This window comes from Dipodomys ordii, unplaced genomic scaffold (assembly GCF_000151885.1).
Source record: "Dipodomys ordii isolate 6190 unplaced genomic scaffold, Dord_2.0 Scaffold125, whole genome shotgun sequence".
Taxonomy (NCBI): domain Eukaryota; kingdom Metazoa; phylum Chordata; class Mammalia; order Rodentia; family Heteromyidae; genus Dipodomys; species Dipodomys ordii.
This window is the reverse complement of record NW_012267341.1, coordinates 3,998,240-4,023,342: the sequence shown is the minus strand read 5'-3', so window position 1 is coordinate 4,023,342 and position 25,103 is coordinate 3,998,240. Positions and strand designations below refer to the sequence as shown.

The window sequence follows — 25,103 nt, the reverse complement described above, 5'->3', positions numbered from 1 at the left end:
GCGCACGCTGGTCTTGTGTGTGTGTGTGTGTGTGTGCGTGTGTGTGTGTGCTGGTCTTGGGGCTTGAACTCCAGGGCCGGGGTGTGTGTGTGTGTGTGTGTGTGTGTGTGCGTGCGTGCGTGTGTGTGCGTGTGCTGGTCTTGGGGCTTGAACTCCAGGGCCGGGGTGTGTGTGTGTGTGTGTGCATGCGTGTGTGTGTGCGTGCGTGCTGGTCTTGGGGCTTGAACTCCAGGGCCTAGGTGATGTCCCTGAGCTTTTTTGCTCAAGATTGGCACTGTACCACTTGAGCCACAGCTCCACTTCTGCCTGGGCTGGTTTCTAACCACATTTCTCAGATCCAGAGTAGTTAGGATTAGAGGCAGGAGCCACTAGCACCTAGCTAAGATTTTGGAATTTCTATTAAGGATGCTCAACCAGTTCCAGTTTTCCCTTTTAATGTAAATTGCTGTTAGATTAAACTGCAAAGTGTGAGTTCCTTTAGAGAAAACCATTAAGTAAAAATGATACGGGTTCTTGTGGAACATTCATAATAGTTGAGAAATGAATCAAGTATGAGTTCTGGGCTTAACAGTTTAGAAAGGCCTGGTGGCTTCATTTTATCAGTGGCACTTTCTGTTAAATAATAGGGAGCTAGCTAGACTTAATTTAAATTTAGATAATGAAAGTAGTAAAGTGAATTCTGGATATAATTAAATTACTCTTACAGCCATAAGCATTGTTTCTAAAATATAACTCATTTTATCTTGCCCAGTAATGACTAAAATAACTTCAAAATACCAAGAATCATTCTTTAGAAAAAGATGTTAATAATAATAGAACACAAAGAAACACATGTTTAATTTTTTTTTTCTTGTTAGAAACACGAAAAAGTAACTAGGTTTGAAACAAAATAGTAGGAGGCTTTGGTGGGTGTTTGAAGTAGTAGGAAAGTGGTAGGAAGGTTTTGTAAGCCTAGCATATAATAGACACAAAGCAAATGGAGATGAATCTCCACACTGCACACTTGAGTCTGATACTTAAAGAAGATTGAGACTAAGGGTAAAAACTAAGCTGTCACTAGAAGTCAGCTCTGATGCGCTAGCATGGCACCTGTGGAATAGCTAGCACAGCATTTGTGGAGTAGTTAATGTGTATTGATTTAAAGTAAGTTACAAATGTGTAGTCTCCCTGCATTATAACCCTATTACCACATTAATGTGTAAACAGTCCATGCTAGTGTTAGAGTTAATTAAGTCTCTGTAGTTTGTGAATACTAAATTAAGTTTCAGTTGTAGCTCATCCTCTCTGGTTTTGAGGACATCCACTAATTGGCATTGCTAATCATATTTTATGGTCACATATTTTACTTATCAGGTGGGGAAGTTAGTAAGTTAAAAGTGCTTGTACACACTAACCCTCAAAAACATATAGGACAAAGCCAACTGCTGGTGGCTCATTCCTATAATCCTAGCTGTTCATGAAACTGAGATCTAAGAATCATAGTTTGATGTCAGCCTAAGCAGACAAATCCAAGGGCCTCTTACCTCCAAAAAACAAACACAAAGCTGGAAATGGAGGTGTGGCTCAAGTCTTGGAGTGCCAGCTGTGAAGAAAGGAAGCCAAATGAGTGTGCAATGTCCTGAGTGCAGCCTAAGTACCAGCAGGTGCTTGTTTAATTGTTTGTTTGTTTGTGAATAAAAGATGTAATTTTATTTTTATTTTAGAGTACAGGCTGGCTTGGAACTTGTTTTCTACTGCTCTTAAGAGCTGGGCTTACAAATGTTAAACCATTGTACCTAGTTATAAGACCAGGTCTGTTTTATCTAGCTTCATCAAACAAGATACTTAAAAAAACAAATTCTACTGTAGCTCTACTTTAATCTTCTGATAAGGATAGAAAGGAATTAGCTTCTAGTTATATACATATAGGTATAGTAAGTTAGGTGAACTCACTGGTTTTTATCTTTATATCTATTTATGTATTTTTGTTGTTGTTGTTGTGCTAGGGTTAGAACTTGGGGCCTTCAGCTTTTGCTAATCAAGTACTCTATCATGTGAGCCATATCTCTAGCCCTTTTTGCTCTGGTTATTTGTGTGTGTGTTTGCCAATCCTGGGACTTCAACTCAGAGCCTGGGCACTACCCCTGAGATTCTTTTTCTCAAGGTAGTGCTCTACCACTTGAGCCACAGCACTACACTTGGCTTTTTCTGAGTAGTTAATGAAGATAAAAGATAGGGTATCATGGTTTTGCCTGCCTGGCTGGCTTTGAATCAACAATCCTCAGATCTCAGCCTCCTAAATAGCTAGAATTACCGGCATAAGCCACCAGCCCCTGGCGCTTTGGCTATTTTTGACTGTAATTCTTCTATTTATACTTAATGCCTTAGCTGGATGACAGGACTAAACCACCATACCTAGCCTCAGGAAATATTTTACATTGGTTGTAAGACTGCTAACTAAGATGAATTCCCAGTTTAGGAATATTTTTTTTTAATGAGTGCTGAATATTTAAGCCCTTAATAGGTTAGGTCATTGGATAATCTCTTCTCAGTTCCCTGTCCTGAAGCAGTGGTCCTGATAATCACTAGGAAAAAAGGCATTCATGAGATTTAAAATGCATATGACTGAGGACATCTGCTCTCTGTGTGTGTGTGTGTGTGTGTGTGTGTGTGTGTGTGTGTGTGTGTGTGTACACATACATATGCTGGTTCTGGTTTTCACTCCCTTTTTTGTTTAATTGTTAGGACTTATTGCTATCAGTCTTACTAGTTTTATACTAAGCTCTCTGAATGGGATAATCTTAGTAATCTGCTAGTTTTTCTTAGCTGCCAGGGGCTAACATCTGTAATCCTAGCTACTCAGGTGCCTGAGATCTTACGATCACAATTTGAAGCCAGCCTGTGCAAAAAAGTCCGTAAGACACTTATTTCCAATTAACCACCAAAAAAGGCCAGAAGTGGAGCTGTAAATCAAGTAGTAGAATGCTATCCTTAAGCTTAAAAGCTAAGAGAGAGTGCCAATGCCCTGAGTTCAAGCCCCAGTACCTGCACAAAAACAATAACAATGACCACAAGCGCACACACACTATCTGTAAAGGAGTTTAAACCTCTTTCTCTATCAGGCATTGCTTAATCCAGGTAGATCACAGGTATCTGAAGTAATGATCATGGAAAATGACTAGCAGCAGAACAAGTTTTAGGAAACCAGTAGCAGCTGACAATGTACCTGGTATTGAACAAGGTTGTAATTCCTGTGTGGTATGATCCTTTTTTCCACAGTGATTGGAAATACAGCTAGAGTAAACCCCAAAAGCATAAAGTAGCCATGTCAATGACAATACATTGGTTAAAAAAAAAATGTTAAAAATTGAGAGAACAAGAAGGATTGGGATTGGGGGGGAGAGGTGAGGCTGGGAAGGGATGTGAAGGGTAAACAAAAGAGGAGGATGCAATGCTTGGTAAGAAATGTACGCATTATCCTGCCCATGCAATTGTAACCCCTCTGTACAGTATGTTCACAAATAAAATTAAATTAAATTTAAAAAAATTGAGAGAACAGGAGCTGGAAAGGTGGCTCAGTGGTAGAGTGCTTGACTTGCATGCATGAGGCCCTCGGTTTAATTCCTCAGCACCACATAAGCAGAAGAAGCCAGAAGTGGGGCTGAGGCTCAAGTGGTAGAGCACTAGCCTTGAGCTGAAGAGCTGAGGGACAGCACCCAGGCCCAGAGTTCAGGCCCCACGACCAACAAAAAAAAAAAAATTGAGAGAACACAAGACAGATCCTGCAAACCCAATTAAGATGTACAGAGTGGTTGCTGAGGTGGAGGCTTCTGAGTGACTTTTATTTGATGATATAAAACAAAAGGGAAACATGGTTTTCACTTGATTTTGTGCATTGGCTATAAGCACTTAAAAGTAAGTAGATATGCCCAAATCTGAGAGTCTCCAATTTCATAGCTCTGCAGTGAGTTCTGTGTTAGGGAATTGGGGAACTTTGTTACTAAAATCCACAGGCTGTGCTGGAAATTGCAGGTGCATTGGATATCTGTGGTAAACAAGTAGGTCTATTAACCTACTCACTGTGTGTTATCAATGAAAAGGAGAATTCCTGATGCTTATGTTTTCTTCCTTAAATGTAATTTGTAATTCCTGTAAGATATTCTTAAACTTGATCAGTTATAGAATAACTAGGATCTAGGGTTCTCACTTGAAGATGCTATCCTTAAAATGCCCTAAATCTAAGGAATGTTAAAGACTATTTTCTGTTACTTTGGGTCTCATATAACGTTCTTGCTATAGACAAGTAGGCAAATCTGCTCTCACGTGTACTTGTGATTACAGGGCCCTTCCCCACCAACTACTCACTTGCAGTAAGAGAAAGGAGAGGCAACTGGTAAACCCTTACACTTATGGGTAGCAAGAAAAAAAATGTGCCTCCACCCCCTCCCCCATCTGTGTTTAAATGTATTCTAAGATTAGAATTGAATGAAGTAGAATACAGGGTTTTTCTTTTAATGCAGTTTTGTAGTTGAATCAGAAATGTGCTGTATTTAAACTCACAGACTCTTGAAGAAGTTTAACCCTTTATGAAATCTGTGGAAATTGTACCAAGTCCTAGTATACAAGGACGCCATTGTAAATAGTCTATTTACAGTACTACAATATTCTTGTCTCCTTGTGTTTGCGTATGTTTTTGTTTGTTTTGCTGCTCTTACCCATAACCCTTACTCCCCACCAAAAGCACCTATTTGCTTTTCAAGGCCCAGTTCTATAATGACTTGCCTGATCCCCAAATTACAGGTAATTAAACCACTTCATTAACACTCTCTGAGCTTCTTAGGAGCAAAATCCAATCCCTTTTTTTTTATCATCGTGCTCCCTCTCACCTACCATGTGCGCTTAAACTCTACCTACAGTGGTTAGTAACAAAATGCACTTCAGTGACCTATGTAATAAATATAACAAAGAATAATTAAGTTGTTTACACCTATTATTTACCCAAACATGAACTCAGTATGCATGTAGATATATAGCTCTTTTTTTTTAATGGCCCGGCTTCTACGATAGATGAGAAAATAAGTCTTATCTACTATAAGCTCATACATCAAGTAAGTATTCTCTTATTGCTTAGTCTCCACTGTTTTTTAATGAAAGTTAGAAACAAATACCATGTTGTCTCCTGTTCAAAATTAACAGTGATCAGTAAATTAACAGCCATTCTATTAAGGTCTCAGTAAGCCTAAGGAAGTCTTGTCTCCCTAGCCTGTGGTCCTGCACACATCATGTACTGTGAACTGCCTACTTATAAGACAGTTTTTGTTTGTGTTACAGACTTTCAAAACAACAGAATTAAATTTTTATAGTAGGAAGAGGATAGAGAAACAGAAAAGATGCAAGTAGGGGAATGGGACATTACTTCAGAAAGCACAAAATTGTACTGAGTTCTGGTGTTACTGGCTTATCCTTGCTTTCGTAGTGTTAAGTTTTGTACTACCTCTGTCAAAGTAGGGGGAAAAAAGCTTTACTCAGCATCTTTATCATCATTATTTCCTTTTGACTATTAAGAATAGTTAGGTTTATTTATTTCCCAATTAAGAGCTGTCTTTGACAAGTGTGCTGTTCTTCATAATGAATTATATTCAGTCAGTTGGGTGTGTAGAATTCTTCGTTATTTTATTTTAATGTTCTTATATTTAGTTCCCCTGAACGTAATGCCTCATCCCAGATGGTGAAAACAGAAATGGAGACAAATCAGCTACTATCTCTGTCCTTTTATAGGATAATCTGGAGAAAGAAAAACACAACCACATTAACTCTTCATGGATACATACACCACACCCTCTGTCCCTGTCATTGCCTCTGAAACACAGGAGAGAAGTCCTGGTACTATTTCTTTGCCCAACACCTTGTTGTTACTTGCCTAAAATACTGCTACCAGTTTTCTTTCTCTTAGGGATAGCACTGACTCACGGAAAGCCAAGAAACTTAGTGGTTAGATAGACCTGGTTCATATCTATTTCTTACTTACTATTACTTAGGCAGGTTATTTAATTTCATTGAGAATTAGTTTGTGTATAAAGGAAGGATTAATAATACTTCACAGGGTTTTTTTTATAAGGATTAAGTAGAAGGAAGAAACAGAAACCTTGAGTAAGTATTGACTCCCTTCCTGTAGTTCCCCCTTTTATAGACTATACCTGCTTCAAAATTCAACTTTTGCCTGCTCAGAGCTTTTCTCTGAAACTTGGAATGCCATATTTCCTATGTGCTGTGTGTTTTGTATTGACTGTCTTTCATATGGTTTCGATTCTACTCAAAAATCCTCATTTTCTGACATAGCTTTATTGTATTATGGTAGTCTCTGATATATGTGAATACATAATTGGAAAATGAAAAGGGACTCACTAAGCATGTACTCTGAACTCATTCATTAGCAAAGATGTTGAGTCCATTGCTTTTTCTTAGCATGGTAAGGTATACTTACATTACAGAACCTAAAAGGGTACCATCAAATCCAGAAAAAGGCTTGTCTTGTTTTTCATTGGTTCAGAGAGCTTGATGGGATAACATATATCTCCTTTAGACAACATCCTCTAAAAAATAAACCTTTAGAGCACTATCCAATGTCCTGGTGGAGGAGAGGAATTACTTACACATTCTTAACCAAATAATTATCCTTTAATAGAAAGTCTAAGGACTTCCAGATAATATGTGTCTTCAGTAACATGGGAGAACATAAGAGAAAGAAACTCCCATTCAGCCAGCCAGATCATCTGGAATAAACCAGTTGCAAAGGAGAGCATGTCATAGGCAAGTTATTGACATACCAGACCCAGCAGCCTGGTATTCCTTACCCAGAAAATAACCATCAAGTAGAGCTAAATAGTAGCATTTTGACCATATTAACAATTCCTTTTTTTTCCCCCTGTCAGTCGTGGGGCTTGAACTCAGGACCTGGGTGCTGTCCTTGAGCTCTTTTTGCTCAAGGCTAGCGCTGTACACTTTGAGCCACAGCACCACTTCCAGTTTTCTGGTGGTTAATTGGAGAGAAGAGTTTCATGGACTTGCCTGCCTGGGATGGCTTTGAACCATGATCCTCAGATCTCAGCCTCAGCCTCCTCAGTAGCACAGATTACAGGCATCTCATTGGCAAACTGTAGGAGAGGTCAGTCTTACTATATGTGTCAGAAAGTACCAAAGGGTGCTAGGATTCCATTTAAGATTTGGCATTTGCTTAGAAAAATCGTTATCCACTTGAGCAAAGCTTATTTTCTAGGGAAAAAAAAAAGGACCTTTGTTATGTTGCATTCTTAAAGTGAAATCTCTGCCATCCTCCTCCTTTAATTCCTTGGTTTTTAATTTTTTCATAATCCCTAACTTTTTGGTCTATCTCATTTTAAGCTGTGATGCAAGAAAAGATATTTCTCTGCTGGTAGTCATCTTCCTTGGTTTTATTCCAGTATGAATCTGCCATCTCTCAATTTTGAAAAGCAAATGAAAACTTTGTGATATTTTTTAAGTCAAGGAACTATGTCACAGACATCATAGATAGAATGAGGTCTTGAGACTTGTTCTTTGTTGCTAATCTCCAACCCCAGAAACACTGATTCTTGCAGTAGCATGCCAACTGAAACTTCAGGTGCCAAACCTTGCATCACAATAATGGTCTGACCTTGGGTGTTCCCATTCACTGACTTGTGTGTGTTTGGCTGAAGAAAAACTACCACCATCATTGCCTTTTTACTCCTCTTGATGTTTTGGGACCTTGCATTATGGGGTAACATGAGAGATGTTTCTAATGTGCTTTATCTGTGTCTCTTGTCATTGAGGTCATTGTCATGAGAAAACCCTGGACAACAGCCATGACAAGCAGAAATATTTTGACAACTCCCAGTCACTGGATGCTGCTGAGAGAGGAACAGAGGCGGACACTGTACTCTCTGTTGAGGACTCAGGGAGGGACACGGGTGCTCTTAGACTTGAAAGTAAGTTGATTTGACCTTAGCTGTGCTTCTGGGGGAAAATCAACTCTCAAGCTTTAAGCATAGGCTTTTCTCTTCTTTGAAAGTGTGTTTCCCTCTTGTAACAGCCACTCATGCTCTAGAATCATGAAGGTGACCCTCAGCTGATGAGGCTGAAGATAACCCAGAGTGTGAAAGTGCTCTTCATGTTTCCTTTTTTCCTCCTCTCCAGGCTCTCATTAACTGGAACAAATTTTATTCGTCAGTGTACGGGTCTTTCTTTGTAATGCCATTACGCTGTTGAGCCAGTCAACAAAAAAACAACGTCAAATGTATTTATTTTAACCCAATAAAAATTTGAGGATTTTTTTAATGGGCATACATAGGTTGTATTAATATTCCACTTTGTGGTCCTATTTTGAGCTAATCTTAACAGTTCTCAGTAAGATTATCTCCCAGTTTAAAAGTACCAAAACAAAGATCTTTTTTATTAGGCAACCTACCAGTTTTCTGCCCTTGGAATTAAGTACAACTTCCCATTTCCTGAAGCTCTTGTCTTCTTCCCTCTAGGCTTCTAAAATTATTTGCTTTTGACTCTTGCCTGTCCTCAAACTTTCTTTGTTAGTCTCCTTCACTTATTCTTTACTCTGCCTTCATTTGTTGGGTTATTCAGTATTCTAAGCTGATCTTCTTTTCTTCTCCTACTGTATCTTACCTTATAGTAACTTGATACCTGTGTATACCAATGACTCAAAATTTTGATTTTCTCTACAACTCCTGATCTTATTTCCTCTTTTTAAGTGGACTCCTATCTTAGTGTGCCACAGGTACTTTAAATGTAACATATCCTAAGTTGAACTTGATTTTATTGTTTGCTGTATTTTCTGAACTGCTGTTAATTCCTATATTTTTGGTCTCCTAATATATCACAATTCAACCAGACACTACTTTGTCTGAATCTATCAGATCTTCATTTATTCTTTCTGCCATGGCCTGCATTCAAATAGTTTTGTCTGTGCTATTAGCCTTTTAATTTTGTTCCCTGAGTGTAGTCTGTTATATATGGGGGGAGAGAGAGACAGTCAGAAAAGGTATACATAAATGATAGCAGAATTTCGGAAGCAGAAGTAGCTTCTGTTACCAATTTCTTATGTGTCCAAAGAGTTGATAAAATATAGTTCTGCTCAGGTAAGTTTCCTAATTTTCAAATTTTCAGTGGTTCTCCATTACCTATTGGAAGAATTAGTTTTCAAATTTTCAGTGGTTCTCCATTACCTATTGGAAGAAGTTAAATTAATGTGGGAAATGAGGTTAACTCCCCCTGCACTCCACCCTCCCCATTCCCTGTCAACTGAGTCACCCAGCAGGAAGAACACATGGCAGGAAGAATAACCTTTCACCTTTCCTCTCATGCCATACTGCTTTGATCCTCCATGTCTTGCTCAATTTAGGAGTGACCCTTATATATGATTTTCTGTAAAGAGAAAATGCTTTCACCTTTCCTAAATACAGTTCAAGCATCACCTGTTCTGTGATCATTCACAAAGATCTCTAGGCACGTCTACCATCTTCTTCCTACTTCCTTCAAAGCACATTACTTACACCTTTAAATGCTTATATAGCTTGTCTCCCATTAGACTGCGTGTACCATGTCCACTCTAATTTGAGTTCTTGGGTACAGTATTTGTTAATGCAATGTTGTATTTGTCTTATGTAGATTTGATTAATTTACTTAGTAATTACAAAATCTTTCTTCCCTCTAATATTATCTGTAAAAATGATGTCTAAAAGAAGCCAGTTACACCTTAAAGGGAGAGAAGAATGCTAGAGTGAATGAAAACTGATGTTTGCAGTCACTTGTGAAAACTAGTTTAATATCTTTTACCAGAAACTATTGTGTTTTAAAAAAATTAAGTTTCCTTTAATTCCCAGTGATTAAACTGGTTGGCTAGTTTGTTAATTTGCAGTGGGCTTCCAGCCTCATGTCTGGCTGACTGGCTGTCTCTCTGGCTCTGGTTCTGGCTCTCTGGCTCTCTCTCTTTCTCTCTCTTTCTCTCTCTCTCTCGTTCTCTCTCTCTCTCGTTCTCTCTCTCTCCTTTGTGCTGGTCCTAGGGCTTGAACTCAGGACCTGGGCAAGGTCCCTAAGCTTTTTTGCTCAGTGCTAGTGCTCTATCACTTGAGCCACCACTCTGCGTCTAGTTGTTTTGGTGGGTATTTGAAGAGAAGAGTCTCAAAGACTTCTCTACCCAGGCTGGCTTTGAGCCACCTCTGTCCTCAGATCTTCCTCCTGAGTAGCTAGGATTATAGATGTGAGTTAGTGATCCACCAGCACCCAGCTTTATGTCTTTTTTTTTTTTTGCATCAGAGTACTCATACAACATTAAAAGCATTTTGAAAAATCTTGTTTTGAAGAAAAATTAGAAATACAAGTAGTCCTCCAATAACCCTTATAATAAGTCTACTTTTTAGTATTTTATAATTTATGAAGCATTATGAATTATGTATCTTTTGTGATGTAGATACTATTAAGCCCACCTTATAGATGAGAAAATTAAGATAAGAAAATTAGGAAGAGTTAGGCTCCATGTCAAGCTCTTCAGTAGGGGGAATAACAAAGTTTATCCTCAGACCTTCTAATACAGTGTTTTTTACTTGTGGTCTCAGGATTAGGGGTTTGATGGGTTAAGATCTTTGTTTGTGGTAGTTTATTTTTTAAATGGAACTAGCATCTGGTTCTACCATTATTTTATGAAACCAAATTTTTTTGATGGTACTGGAGATTGATTTTATGGTTGTTAGATACTCTACCACTTCAAACCACACCTCAGACTACGAAATAGGAATTTTTTTTTTTTTTGTCAGTTCAACTTGTGGGAATTGAACTCGACTTGGGCACCGTCCCTGGGCTCTTAAGCTCAAGGCGAGCACTCTACCACAGCACCACTTCCAGTTTTCTATTGGTTTATTGGAGATAAGAGTTTCACGGACTTTCCTGCCCAGGCTGGCTTGGCGCCACGATGCTCAGATCTCAGCCTCCTAAGTAGCTAGGATTACAGGCATGAGCCACCAGTACCCGGCTAAAATAGAATATTTTAATGTCACAAAAGTACAAAGTCTTCACAAGCATATGCACATAGTAGATGCACAGTAAACATCTGTTCAGTTAAAGGGAGCTGAAACATGTTTGCATAGAGTTATTGTCCTGTTTGTTTTCTAAGTTATCTTCTCCAACATCTGTTTCTCTTGCTATAATGGATAAAAGAAGAGTGCCACTAGGCTCATGATTGTTGTTTTCTACTCAGAAGTGAATCATTTCCCTACCTTCCTTAGTCTGGATAGTTGAACCTAAGTCTTTTGTATTTTCTGATTATTCATTGGACTTGAAATATGTATACCATTATTATTTATGCATTGTCTTCAGCAAATCTGCAGCTTTGCAATCTGTCTACAAACAAATCACTGTACTGAAAGAGAACACTAAAACTGCAGATGGTATTGCACAAAGGCCTTGTGTCAGTAGAATCTTAATTTGGAACAAAGTTTGTCTTAAGTCCTTGGTATACCCTCTATTTTGCAAGACAGAAACGTATTGCTCTATAATATCATTATCAAAGGCAAATGTGCCCTACTAGCCTTCAGAAACAATTTAGTATTCAAAACTATTGAGATGACTGGAACAAGGCTTCCTGGAGGAGTATTTTGAGTCATATTTTGAAGGAAGGACTTTGCTTTGCCATCAATTTGAGTATGTGGTCTTTAGCTATGTTCCCTGCCCATATGTTTCATTGTGAATCTAGCACTCATCTGCCCATCCTTTATTAATAGTATTTCGTATCAAATACAGTCACCTTCTTTTACTCACCTTTCTTTACTGGCAGTAACCACAGCACATCATTCACTGGCAAGCATCATGACTCAGTCTCTTTCCAGATGACCCTTTCCACTTCCATTGATTCAAGCCTTTCGTAATATTAAACTAAAATATGACTACTCATTTCTAGATTTGCTTTGTGAAACTTAACGTCAGGCTTGTTTCTCATTTATACTAGATCTCCTTAGGTGCCTGGAGATGATTATTGTTCCTGTCTCACCCCCTTCTTCATGTCCTCATTTCCTTTCATCTAGATGACTGTTTACATCCTCAATTCTTTCAACAACTCTTGTTACGGTTGCTAGCCCCATCACCACTGTCAAACTAATTTCACTGGAGTTTTTCAAAATCTTTCTAGCAAAATATATTTCAAGCCTGGTTTTTGTGTTTTATGGTATTCGTTAGTTTTTTTTTTGTTTTTTTTTTGTATTTTGGGGTTTTCAGTTAGGTTTTTTTAGATAGTATACTAGGAGCTTTCACAATTGGTTTGCCTTTGGTTTCTTTAATCCTTTTCATTTAATGCAATTTCAAGTACATTCACCAAGTTTTTATTCTATGAATATTTTTGCTTTTGAAATTTCTTTTTTTTTTTTTTTGGCAGTCGTGGGGCTTGAACTCTGGGCTTGGGTGCAGCTCAAGGCGAGCACTCTACCACTTGAGCTACAACACCACTTCCAGCTATTGAAATTTCTTAAACTGTAGTGCCTAAATTTAAACATGAATCTCCAGGTTTGTTTGGAATATTCGAAACTCATGCTAGGCTGCTTTTATTTTAATCACAGACACCTGTGCTTACCTCATTCCCCCACCACTTCTAGTCTCTATGATCCTTTTACTTGTGGAGGAGGACATTAAATTCCGGGCCTCACACTTATTACTTGAGCCCTTTTTGAGACCAAGCCATTTTTTACCTTCAGTCTTGTTTGTTTGTTTTTAGTTATTTTTCAGGTAGTCTCATGTTGGTTTTTCCTAGGGCTGGCCTCACACTGCAGTTCTTACCTATGGCCTAGCACATAGCTAGGATCATAAGCACATGCTATTATGTCCAGCTTATTGATTGATAAAGTCTCCCTAACTTTCCCCTATCTGGTCTCTAAGATATCTAACTTCTGAGCAGTTGGGATTACATACATTAGCCACTACAACCAGCCTACCTGTGGTTCTTGACAGATTGCCTAACACAACTCAAACTTAGCTGTCACTTTTACCAACACTCCAAGAAAAGAACGTGAACTTACATAAACCTCACTGTGGGTACCCATGTTCTGTTCAACGTCACAATATTTATTCTTCTTTTCCCAGTGTGAAAATGGTGCCTGGGAAAGAAAATAAAAAATAGAGATGTGGGTCTCACTCTTTGTGTTTTCAGTTTATATCATGCCATCTGTCCCACAGGCAGGAGGCCTAAGATTTACTTCTTGCTTCAGACATAATTTAGAACATTCTGAGATTTTTCTGCAATCCACACTTCTCACCATAGCAGAATCTGTATTTCCCATTGTGGAAGAGAGTTGCACAGGGAAGTGGTCTGCACAAGAAGCCCCACACAGGATAGATCTCCAGATACATTCCTTGTTTCATGGGTTGTAGAATGACGTGCCAAGCACATTGCTAGACATGTAACAGAGTATGAAACAAGTTCATGGACAGAGTCTGAAATTTCAGCCCTGTCTTGTCACCCTCTCTTAACTGCATTGCCTCTGTCAATAACATTTGCTTTTGTGCACGCATGCACAGTCCCAGAACTTGAACTCAAGGCCTTAAACTCACATGACTTGCTTGCTCATAGTTTGGCTCTACTACTTGAGCCACACCTCCAGCTCAACTTTTTGCTGGCTATTTTGGAGAGAGAGTCTCACAGACTTTTTTCCCCCAAGCTGGCGGACTTCAGTCATCCAGATTTTAGCCTTCTGAGTAGCTAAGTAGGAGTATGAGGCACCAGCAACCCGCCAAGAACTTTTAGATTATATAGAGCGTCAGATATGATGCTAAAGGTATGCTGATTCACTGTTGCTTACCATTCAGCTCAGTTGACAGTACATTAACACATGACAAGATGTGTTAGACTGTAAGAGTTTAGAATCTTGTCAGGAGGGCAAGGTAGAAGCAGGAGCAGCAAACTCTCAAGAACCTAAAAAACCAGACTGTTTGGGGGTTCTCATTAGTTCCTTCCATAGCTGTGTCTGCTGTGTGCCAACGACATACTATTGTAGCACCTGAGGCCAACGCTAAAAGTTATATTTATACTACCAACCACATAATTTAAGCAGGTAACCAACCACTTGTGTCTGAGTATCTTACAGAGTATCAGCAAACCATCGCGCTTGTTTCAAAACTCAATTTTAAAGTAATAAGTACAAAAGCAGTAGAAACAATAACAGTGACTTTAGAAAATCTAAAAAGAAATTACTTGAAAAGATAGCAGTACGTTTTGTAGTCACTTGGTCATAAATGATGAGCTCAATAGTTTGTTAGTTTTTGTTGTTGTTGTTGTTTTCCTAAGAGAGAACAACTTGTATTTATCCCACTATCTGACATCAAGCACTAGGGAGAGAAGGAAGAGATGGCACCAGCACTGAAGTGTCACTGTTGATTTGTGAGTGGCTCAGAGTTTTAAGTGTTTGCAGCTACAATGGTCAGTTGTGCTTATGTCCTCAGAGACTGATACTGGTATTTCTCAGGTTAATCTGGTTGTATGTGTTTGAGAGTTTTGACATTGGCCAGAGCAGGCTGGACTTGCCAACAATAGAAGTTGCAATTGCAACTGGAATAGCAGCCTGGCACTGTGGGAGTTGTCAACCCAGAGTGCTCAGGTTATCTAGTGGCTGCATGTTAAAAAAGGAGGCATTATTGTTATTTCTATTTGTACTCCATCACTTCCAAAAAAGATTAGAGATGTCTTTCATGGAGCACATAATATAAAATGCAGCCATTAATTCAAAGTAAAGAACAAAAGTTAATGTCACCAAGACATGAGAAAAAAGAAAACATTCTGTTAAGACTCTTGGCCTAATCTTATGAGTCTCATTGTTATCTAAGCACAGAGGGGAACCTGGAGGGGTATGTATCCTTAGGAGAGAATTTTTGCTAGAACATTGTCTTTAGAGAAATTCATGGAAGTCTTTAAATATACTTCAGCAGCATCAATGATACCTCAGTAGCCATTTTAGGAAGAATTTGTATCAGTATAGTGCTACTTCTTACATCTACCATTAGGAAAATGGGAGCCTTCATCTGGAATTAGGTTTCCATTAAGCCATTTATTTGTTCAGGTCAGACAATTAAGCAGCTCTCAAGTGGGACACACAGCTATATTTCATGATAGTTGCATAAAGCTTCAAGCATCTAAGCTTTATGTTCTTTATTAGATAAATAACAAAGTTTATCTTTTCCATCTTACATACAAAGCAAGTGGATCTTCTCTCAAAACCTATGTAGACTATAGCTCTCTCCTTGCTCACTGGTGATATGATCCATGACTGCCTGTCATCTAGCTATTGCCATTGTTCTCAGCAGGCTTTTGGCAAAAGCTCATGACAAAGATGATACTCAGTTGTGAATTTTGAAGATGCTGAATGGTATTTGTAAGAAGATAGGCTATAGAAGTGCTTTTAAGCAGAGCTGAAATTAAACTAAAAGCAAGATTTGAGTGCATGCTGTATTTCTGTTAATAACATGCTAGTTCTTGAATTTCAGGTACGGTGGTTGAAGAAAGCAATGGCTCTGATGAGATGGAGAATTCAGATGAAACAAAGATGTCAGAAGAGATACTGGCTTTGGTGGATGAGTTTCAACAGGCATGGCCTCTGGAAGGCTTCGGGGGAGCACTAGAAATGAAGGGGCGGCGTCTAGACTTGCAGGGAATACGGGTGCTGAAGAAGGGTCCTCAGGATGGAGTAGCCAAAAGCTCTTGCTTTGGGGACTGTAGAAGTGAAGACGATGAAGCCACAGAATGGGTACGATTTTGCCAATTCAGTCCTTGGGATAATTAGCCAAGCTCAGCAACTCGTGATATGCAAGGGTAAAGTGGTTGTTGGCAATATGACACTATTTAGCTCCACATTCTGGGACCACATTCACATTAGAATTGTCTTCCTGGGAGCATTTCAGTGTGCTTCGCCAGCTCTTTGGGGAGGTGAGAGGAATGGAAGAGGTGTGAAACCATATTCAAATCCTGCAAACTTGAAGGAATTATCCTCATCAGATGTCTTTATTTTCAGTGCTCTCTATACACTCCTTGAGACTAAATGGTTTTGTTCGTTTCACTGACCATTTTTCGTTTAGACCTCTTAAAACTTAAATTTGGGTAGGTGTGGCTCAGGAGCCAGAGGGGAGGTAGAGTGAGTGACAGATTTTCTCATTGGTCTCATTTGTCTGTAACATGTTTCTTTTCCCCAGATCACATTCCAAGTCAAACGTGTAAAAAAACCCAAAGGAGATCATAAAAAAACTCCTGTGAAAAAGATAGAATCTCATCAAGCAGAAAATGGACATCGTTACCAAGCAAACCTAGAGATCACTGGCCCAAAGGTAGCATCTCCTGGACCACAAGGTAAACAAGAATTTAGGATGCTTATTTCTTCCCTCATGTTTCATTTCTGCATTTCTCATAAGGCATGTGTGTATGACTGAGTAGTTCAGATAAGAAGATAAAAGGGCAGTATCAGTCATTGGTATGAAAATTTTATTTTGATATTTACTTGCTATTTAAGTATTGGCTTATATTTTTATCACATGAAGCTTAACTATCCTATAGATATTTTTACATTACAATCCATTGTGATACATACAGGTGTTGAGTTAAAACACATGGGTGCAAGTACCAGTTCTGCTATTTTATCTTCCTGTTCCTTATTTTTCTTATCTATAAAATGAGACTAATCGCCTCTTCTCTACCTTATAAAGATTAGTCTCTTAATTCTAAGAATTATGAAGAATTATAACACTTTTATATATTTGAAGGACTTTAAATTCACTAGGAACCTTATAGCACAATAAATAATAACTAGTATGCTTTTTGTAGGTCAGACAAAAAGTATCGGGTAAATGTTTTAGAACTGCTTTGCAGAAATGGAAACATAAATGTCAGGTTTGGAGAACATAAATGTCAGATTTGACATGTACTTTTAGGGGTTCCAAGTAGTCCTGAAGCCCATCTCTGAGCTCCATACACCTAAATCTCCCTTTTGTAGTGCTCAATAATGGTGATAAAGTTAGTTTTGAAAAAAATTTTTAAAAAAATTTTTGTGTGCCAATACTAATACTGCAGCTTGAGCTCAAGCCTCTCACTCTCACTCAGCTTTTGTGCTCACAGCTCTCACTCAGCTTTTTCATACAACCAGTGCTCTACCACTTGAGCTATGCTCCCACTTCTGGCGTTTTGATAGTTAATTGAAGATAAGAGCCTCATGCATTTGTCTGCCTTGGGCTGTCTTTGAACCAAGAATCTCAGATCTCAGCTTCTTGAGTTGCTGGGACTTTAGGCATACACAACCAGTACCAGGCTGTTATACTTAAACTGGGTAATTTTTACCACCTTTAACTGAAAACTCAACTTATAAAATGTGTCTCAAGCACTTTCCGGAGTGCTTGAAAGCAGACACGTGATAAAATATGGAGTAGGATCAGCTTGACTAGACCCCAAAATAAATTTCTAATAAATCCTAGGGACTGTAAGAAGTTCATTTTGTCATCATTAGAATTAAGAGCTTCAGTTATTCCTCCGGTTAAAGTAAGCTAGCATTTGTTAAGGAAGGAAAAACTATTGTCTGTGTCTCTGTCAGTAAAAAAGATATCCAGGCTATAAAACATGGAAATGTACATTCCAGTGGATCAAATATTAAGTGCAATAAATCGTGAAAGAAGAAAATTTACATGAATATCCCTGTTCTCTTATGTGGAGGACTTTCTAAGGCAGGGATAAAAAAAACTAAAAGCAGTAACTGACATTAGAAAGACAAAGGACTAAAAGTTATTTTTGTAGAATATTGGTATAAATTTACAGAATGCATAATAAGACACCAGGGTCATTGAAAGAATACCTACAACTAACATGAAAAATATAGCACTCCACTTGAATAATGTATGTGCAGTTATTTCACTAAATACATATATACATTTATAGACATACCCATGAAGATCAAACTCCTCTGTACTTCAGCTATGACAGTATTCAAACAGGTTTTTCTTTTGTTCTGTTCTGTTCTACAATGCTAAGGTTTGAACCCAGGACCTTTTACATGCTAAGCAAGTGCTATTTCATTAAGCTACACTCTAGAACCATGTAAGCAATTTAATTGTACACAAATTGGTCCCGAGTAGAGCATTGGATGTACTTGCAAGTAAGATCATGAAAATGCTCATTGTCATTGAAGTAAATAGGCCTCACTATGGGAAAGATGCAAAAATACTAGAAAGATTCAGTATCCCAGTTTTAAAATAAATAACATTCCATGCACTACCAAATAATAAGCTTCCTGGTAAATTCTTCCAAAATTCTAAAGCAAGTTCTTAAACAGATTGTAAGTCCATGGAGTGGAGGGTGGCAATCACTGAGAGCCATAGAGATTGACTGAGAGCTAATAATAACATTTAACTAATCTCATTTCCTTTTTTGGTTAGGGCTGCTAGACTGGAAGACCAGGGAAGTGCCATAGACATAATGTAACGGGATTTCAGCGAGGCACTTAACAGAGCCTTTCATGATATCTTTGTGAACGAGATGGAGAGATGTGGGCTCGAAGTTTCCCACTGCCTGCAGGATAAAGTGCATACTTCTTAATGTGGCATACAAGACCTTTTACAACCCTGCCTCTCTCCACCCTTCAGCACCATCCTTTGAACCAACCATGCTCTTATTTTACAGTTGTGCCTTTGCATATGCTGTTCCCTCTGCCTGGAATGCCAATATGCCATCTGTGCAGTACTAAATTATCACGCAACCTTAAACTTGAAACTCAAGTGCCATTTCTTTCTTGATACCTTCAAACAGTATTAGCTGCTGTTGCCCCCATGCAGCAGTTGACTCTAGCCCCTCCCCTCTCATATTATGTCTGTTGATGTCCACCATCCTCACTAGACTGTGAGCTCAAGAGCAGGTTACCTTAATACTCTTGTCTGTAACCCCAGTGTTTTACACAGTTCTGAGTCCCTTTAGTACGTGCTCAATAAATACTTAATAAGTTTTTTCAATGCAAACGGAACATAAGTTTTTTGGTGAAATGTATGGTTTGTTTAAAGTGATTAATTTAACAGTTAACTGAAACTATTCCAAACTGTTCTATTAAAGTCTAAATCTAAATCCCTGCCTGTACTTAACATCATTTTCTATTGCTGGTAAATTGCTACAGTATAAAGAGTGCTATGCAAAACTAAAGTTCTCCTTTCTGTCCACACTACTCTAATCCCTTTAGCAGCTACTTTCTCAGATAAGACTTGGTTTCATTCTTTTATGGGAACTCTCATCTAAGTTAAAGGGCCTCCACCCAAAAGATAGTACCTGGGTTAGATGAATAAACAAAATTTTAGAAGCCCTAGATAGCTTTAAAGAGCTATTGGGAGAAGTATGTATGTTAGAGTCAAACATCCTGTGCTAAATCCCAGTGCTGCCACCTGCTAGCCAGCTGATTTGGGGCAAATGACTTAGAAACTAGTTTTTCCTCTTAGACATGAGAATTAAAGCCTTCCTTATACAATTTCAAGCATAAAACACTTAGCACATGACCTGAACACATAGAAAGTTCTCATAAAATAAATAGTAACCTTACATTATCATTATTTCCCATCCTGATGCTTTACAGTAGTGGTTGTCCACTAAGGTGATCTGGCACCTCGGGGGACAGTTAGCTATATCTGGAGACATTCGTGGTGATCTAAGGCTGACACCCAGTGGGTAAACACCAAGAATCCTGGAAAACTCCCTTCAATGCCCAAAACAAGCCCCTACAACAAAGAATTGCATAGGTCAGAGTGTCAGTAGTACCAGGTCTTGAGAAACCCTGTTGTAGAGATACATGTTTTTATTAAGTTAGAGTTATCTTTACAAAATCATCATAAAGAAAGATAAAACAAGTTTTGTAAGAATGTTAGTATTTTAGAATGTCTTAATCTTAAATGCAACTAAAGATTCTATTTGTATTTTGACAGTCTTTTTTGAGAATAAGGCTCTATGTAAAGATGATTTTTATTTCCATTGCTGCAAATGGTGAGGTTTTAATTTCCTGTTTGTTGATAGTGGAAATTATAAAGACTAGAAGAATAGCTGGCACCGTCAAATACACCAGGGCAAATGGTACCTTGGATTCTTTTCCTTTGCACTTGTGTCCATTCATGACATGCTTTCCTTCCAGGGAAAAAACGTGACTACCAGAGTCTGGGATGGCCCAGCCCAGATGAGTGCCTCAAACTCCGCTGGGTAGAGCTAACTGCCATCGTGAGTACCTGGCTTGCAGTTTCTTCAAAAAACATTGAGTGAGTATCTTCTTGTGTGCCAGTGAGCATACCAGCCTCCAATAACTTCAGGGTTGCTTTTTATGTCAACAGTTGTCAGAAGAGTCACTTTTCAGGAGCTCAGGTCAGCAGAGAATGACTATTATTACCTACAGGTCACAGATGGATTCACCCCATTGTCAAGAAGCAATGACTGCTCTCTTGACAGGGCCTTTCCCACATTGTGCAAGCTATCAGAAGTAATATGGGACTCAGTTTGAATGGAAGGTCAGACACCTCTCTGTAGAAACAAAACCTTCCTCTCATTAACATCCTTGCATTTGTAGAGGAACCAGAGCCAATCCAGATTTACCAACACTTGTCAAGATAGAAGCTGAGCTAGGACCCTTCTGTGATCATGGCTTTGTCCCCAGGGAACACTCAATCTCTTGGTAGCCTTCTTTCTGCCCTATTGATGCTGAAGTTCCCCAGGATTTCCTACTAAACATTCCCAGACAGATTGAACTCCCAAAGGTTCAGTCGTCAATGATGCATTGACAACTCCCAAGTTTGGATCTTTAGACCAGACCATTCTTCAAAGCCCTCAGCTCATTTATCCAGTGTTCTACCAGACCTCCATCTCTCTCAAGCATTCCAAACTCAAGAAAACTAAGCACATAATTTTCTTATCCATCTTAAAAAGATCATTGTTTTTCTTTTTTCTATTTCATATTCTTTTTGTTTTGTTTTTGTTGGCCATGGGGCTTGAACTCTGAGCCTGAGCGCTGTCCCTCAGCTCTTCAGCTCAAGGCTAGAGCTCTACCACTTGAGCCACTGTACCACTTCTGGTTTTCTGAGTGGTTTATTGGAGATAAGAGTCTCACACCTGCCTGGGCTGGGGGCTACCTTTGAATAACGATCTTCAGATCTCAGCCTCCTGAGTAGCTAGGATTACAGACCTGTGCCACTGGCGTCCAGTTCTATTTCCTATTCTTGGTAAGTTTCTCTAGCAGTTTTTAGGCAAAAAACCTGGTTCTTTTTTTAAATTTGTTATTGTCGAAGTGATACACAGAGGGGTTATAGTTACATGCATGAGGTAGTGACTACATTCTTGTTAAACATTATTACCCCCTCTCTCTTTTTCTCCCACTTCCCCTCCACAATGTCCCCTACCAAGTCGTACAGATTGATTTCCAACATGTTGTCTTGTAAATATCACTGTTGCATTGGTTCACCCTTTGTCCTTTGTCTCACCATTTTGTTGTTCCCCTTCCCTTCCTTAAATCAGATAAACGTATATACAATACCCAGGATACCAAAATCAAATACAGTGACAACAGGGAATGGTTCTTCTTCTTTTTCTGTTGTTTTTTTTGTTTTGTTTTGGTCAGTCATGGGGCTTGAACCCTGGGCCTGGGTGCTGTCCCTGAGCTCTTTAACTCAAGGCAAGCTCTCTCACACTTGAGCCACAACGTCACTTCCGGTTTTCTGGTAATTAATTGGAGATATGAGTCTCATGGACTTTGCTCCCTGGGCTGGCTTTGAACCATGATCCTTAGATCTTTGCCTCCTCAGTAACTAGGATTACAGGCATGAACCACTGGCGCCTGGCTGGTTATTATTCTTAATAGCCCTCTTCCTTGTCCCTCAAACCCAGACTGCTACAATCTTATCACTCTTATCCTCTGTGTACTTTTCCAAACTACCTTATTTTTCTGCATTACCATTGCTACTTCCTTAAGCCACATTCTCTACCTAGACTCATGGCATAAATTTCTAGCTGGGCCTTTCTTCCGTTCACTTTTGTCTCTACTTGGTGCACTTGCTCCATGATACTGAGAGTTCTTGGAATGCAACTCAAACCATTCTGAAAACAGCCTACTAACTTATTACTATTTAGAGTAGCCTACCAAGTGTTCAGATTCTGCTTCCCTCCTTTCTTGCTATACTGCCTGCAGTGGTGTTCCCACTGTTTTTCTCACCTATCTCATTCATACTCATCCTTCTGGTCTCTTCTTAATTCTTATTAACTTGGGGAAGTCTTCACTAACAAATACCCTCCTCATAGGGCTGAGGAAATATATACCCTCATAATGAAAATGTGTGTAATAGAGAGAGAGAGATACACACATATGTGTGTCTAATACATTAATATATACTATAGCCCAGTATCTTATAGGAAATATGGATTAATGAATAATAATGAATAAATATTTGCCTAATATTAGTTAAATTCGGGTTTGGTTTCATTTTTAGTGATAATGGAGATTGAACTCAGGGCCTCTCACTTGGCTGGCAGTTGTCCTACCACTTAAGCCACATTTCTGGTGCCTTTCTTTTCTGGCTGTTTTTAAAATTAAAGTCTTATTTTATGCCTAGGCTGGCCAGGGCTGCAGTCCTTCTATTTATAACTCGGGATGGCCGGCACTTGCCACTGTGCCCAGCTAATGTGCTTCCTCTGTAGCTGGGATGACAGATGTGCACCGTTGCACCTAAACCACTGTTTGAGATGGTATCTAGTAGACTTTTATGTTCAGGCTGACCTTGAACCACAATCTTCCTTCCTTATCTTTCAAGTAGCTAGGATTATAAGCTTGAGCTACCATGCTCAGCCAAATTAAACTTTTAAAAAATTTTTCTTATTTAAATTTTAAAATAAATTTAAAATAAATTTGAAAGGTTGGGAGCTTGGCTTAAGTGATGGAGCACTTGCCTGTTAAGCACAAGGACCTCAGTTCAAACCTCTGTACTGTCTAAATAAATTAATAATTTGGTAGTGCCAACTTGCCTTATCAGTACTGTCAGTGCTTGTGGTATTGTCGATACCACTTGGCCTGTTTATAGTAAGAAATGACCACTTGAGATCATAAAGGGAAATACATATTACACATACTACTTGCACAACTGTACAGTGTTTTTTAAACTATCTGTTTAAAATGCCTGGAGATGGCTTTTTCTGTTGAGGAAAAGTGTTTTTTTGTGTATAAAAAGAACTAGCAAAGTTTGGAATCCATAGTAGGTAGTAGCAGTATCCGTACCATGAAAGAAATACTAGAAGAAAACTCACTTGTTTTAAAACCTCTCCCCAGTGAGGTTAGTTCTGATGAGCCAATTGGTTGTTGGTTTTTTTGGGGGTGGGGGGGTGGTTTTGTTTGTAGGTCATGAGGCTTGAACTCTGGGCCTGAATGCTGTCCCTTAGCCCTTTAGCTCTAGGCTAGCAGTCTGCCACTTGAGCCACTGCACCACTTCCGGTTTTCTGAGTGGTTTATTGGAGATAAGAGTCTCACAGAGTTTCCTGCCTGGGCTGGTGATCCTCAGACCTCAGCCTCCTGAGTAGCTAGGATGACAGGCGTGAGCCACTGATACCTGTCTCTGATATTGTTAATGCAGTTTTCTCTCTCCACTTACCTGAACTTTCCACGGCTAATGTAAGCTTTATTTTCCAGCATCACGGAACACATTGACTTTGCTACCCCCATACAGCAGCCAGCAGTGGAGCCGCTGTGCAATGCCAATCTCCCCACGAGCATGCACACTCTGGACCACTTGCAAGGGGTGTCCAACAGAGCCAGTCTGCACTACATGGGTGAGAGTCAGCTGACAGAGGTGAGTGCACAGCCTTGTCCTCTTGAGTCCTTAGCTGGAGGTGGAACGCACAAATAATTGGCTTACTCTTTCATTTTTTCCTTTTTTTTTCTTTTTTTGCTATTTTTTTCATTAGGCTCTTACCTACGTAGCTTTAAGCAAAGACTCGTTTCTTTCAGGATCTGAAAGAATGAACTTATATTTTCTTAATTCATCAGAGTGGATCGTATTCTTACTTACCTTCAGGGACACATATTTGGTGCAGTTGATTTTCCTGATTTGTGTGTGTGTGTGTGTGTGTGTATATGTGATACTGGCATTTGAACTCAGGGTTTCATGCTTGCTAGGCAGTCTACTACTTGAGTTCCCTATCCCCCAAGTCTTAGCCATTTTGCGTTAGTTATTTTTTCAGACAAGGTATTTCATTTTTGCCTGTGATCTTCTTACCTTCCATGTAGCTGGGATTTAAGGCCTATACAGACCCTCGAGGCTTATTTTGTGGAGATGGGGGTCTCACTGATTTTTTACATGAGCTTATCTCAAACAACAATTCTAAGCAATGAACCTAGAATTAAAGACACGTACCAACATACCTGACCTTCTGTTGCCATTCTTAAACCAGGTTCAGAGAGCACATCAGCAAATGCCTAGCAAAAGAATATACCTGAAAGACTTAGAAAGCATGCCTAGATTACCTCACTAGAAAATGGGTTAAATGGATTTTGATGCAAATATGAGATAATATATAATGGCACCATTTGGAAATATATGATTAACGTATTTATTGGCATAAAGAAAACTTTAGGATATTGTTGTAATGTTCAGAATATATTCTAGGTTACGATGTGTAGTCCTATATTTTGTGACAAATAATACATGAATACATAGAAAAAAGTATCTGAAAAAATAAAGCTATTAACACTGAGTGACAGAATTACAAGTAGCTTCTGTGGTTTTATATGTCTGTAATATTTTCTATAAAGAGGAGAAAGACTGAAAGGCTGGCAGGCCAGCCTGAAAGTTGTCTTCCAGAGGCACATCACCTATAGGAATATACCTTGTATCCCAGAGACACAGAGTGCTTTTAGGCTCTAGTGCCCATCTTAGCATCACAAATACCCTGTCTCATCTACCATCTCCTTCTGTCCCAGGTATTGCAGAATCTTGGCAAAGATCAGTATCCACAACAGTCACTTGAACAAATTGGCACCAGAATTGCAAAAGTTTTAGAAAAGGTAAGTTACCTACAGGAAAGTTGGAAACAATTGCTCACCTTCTGA

The 25,103-nt window shown here is 38.9% G+C and overlaps 1 protein-coding gene across 3 annotated transcripts in view; it reads left to right on the top strand.

Annotated features, from left to right (window-relative positions):
• Ttc17 (tetratricopeptide repeat domain 17) overlaps positions 1-25,103 on the top strand; it is a 79,761-nt gene that overhangs the window by 44,349 nt on the left and 10,309 nt on the right. For 2 of the 3 annotated variants that reach the window (XM_013030022.1, XM_013030023.1), the window contains exons 17-22: positions 7,809-7,964; positions 15,508-15,767; positions 16,210-16,363; positions 20,160-20,280; positions 23,685-23,844; positions 24,975-25,058. In XM_013030022.1, the coding sequence (XP_012885476.1) occupies positions 7,809-7,964; positions 15,508-15,767; positions 16,210-16,363; positions 20,160-20,280; positions 23,685-23,844; positions 24,975-25,058 (935 nt within the window). Of the gene's footprint in view, positions 1-7,808; positions 7,965-15,507; positions 15,768-16,209; positions 16,364-18,432; positions 19,014-20,159; positions 20,281-23,684; positions 23,845-24,974; positions 25,059-25,103 lie in introns of those variants that run through there. The other variant, XM_013030024.1, reaches the window with a different exon arrangement.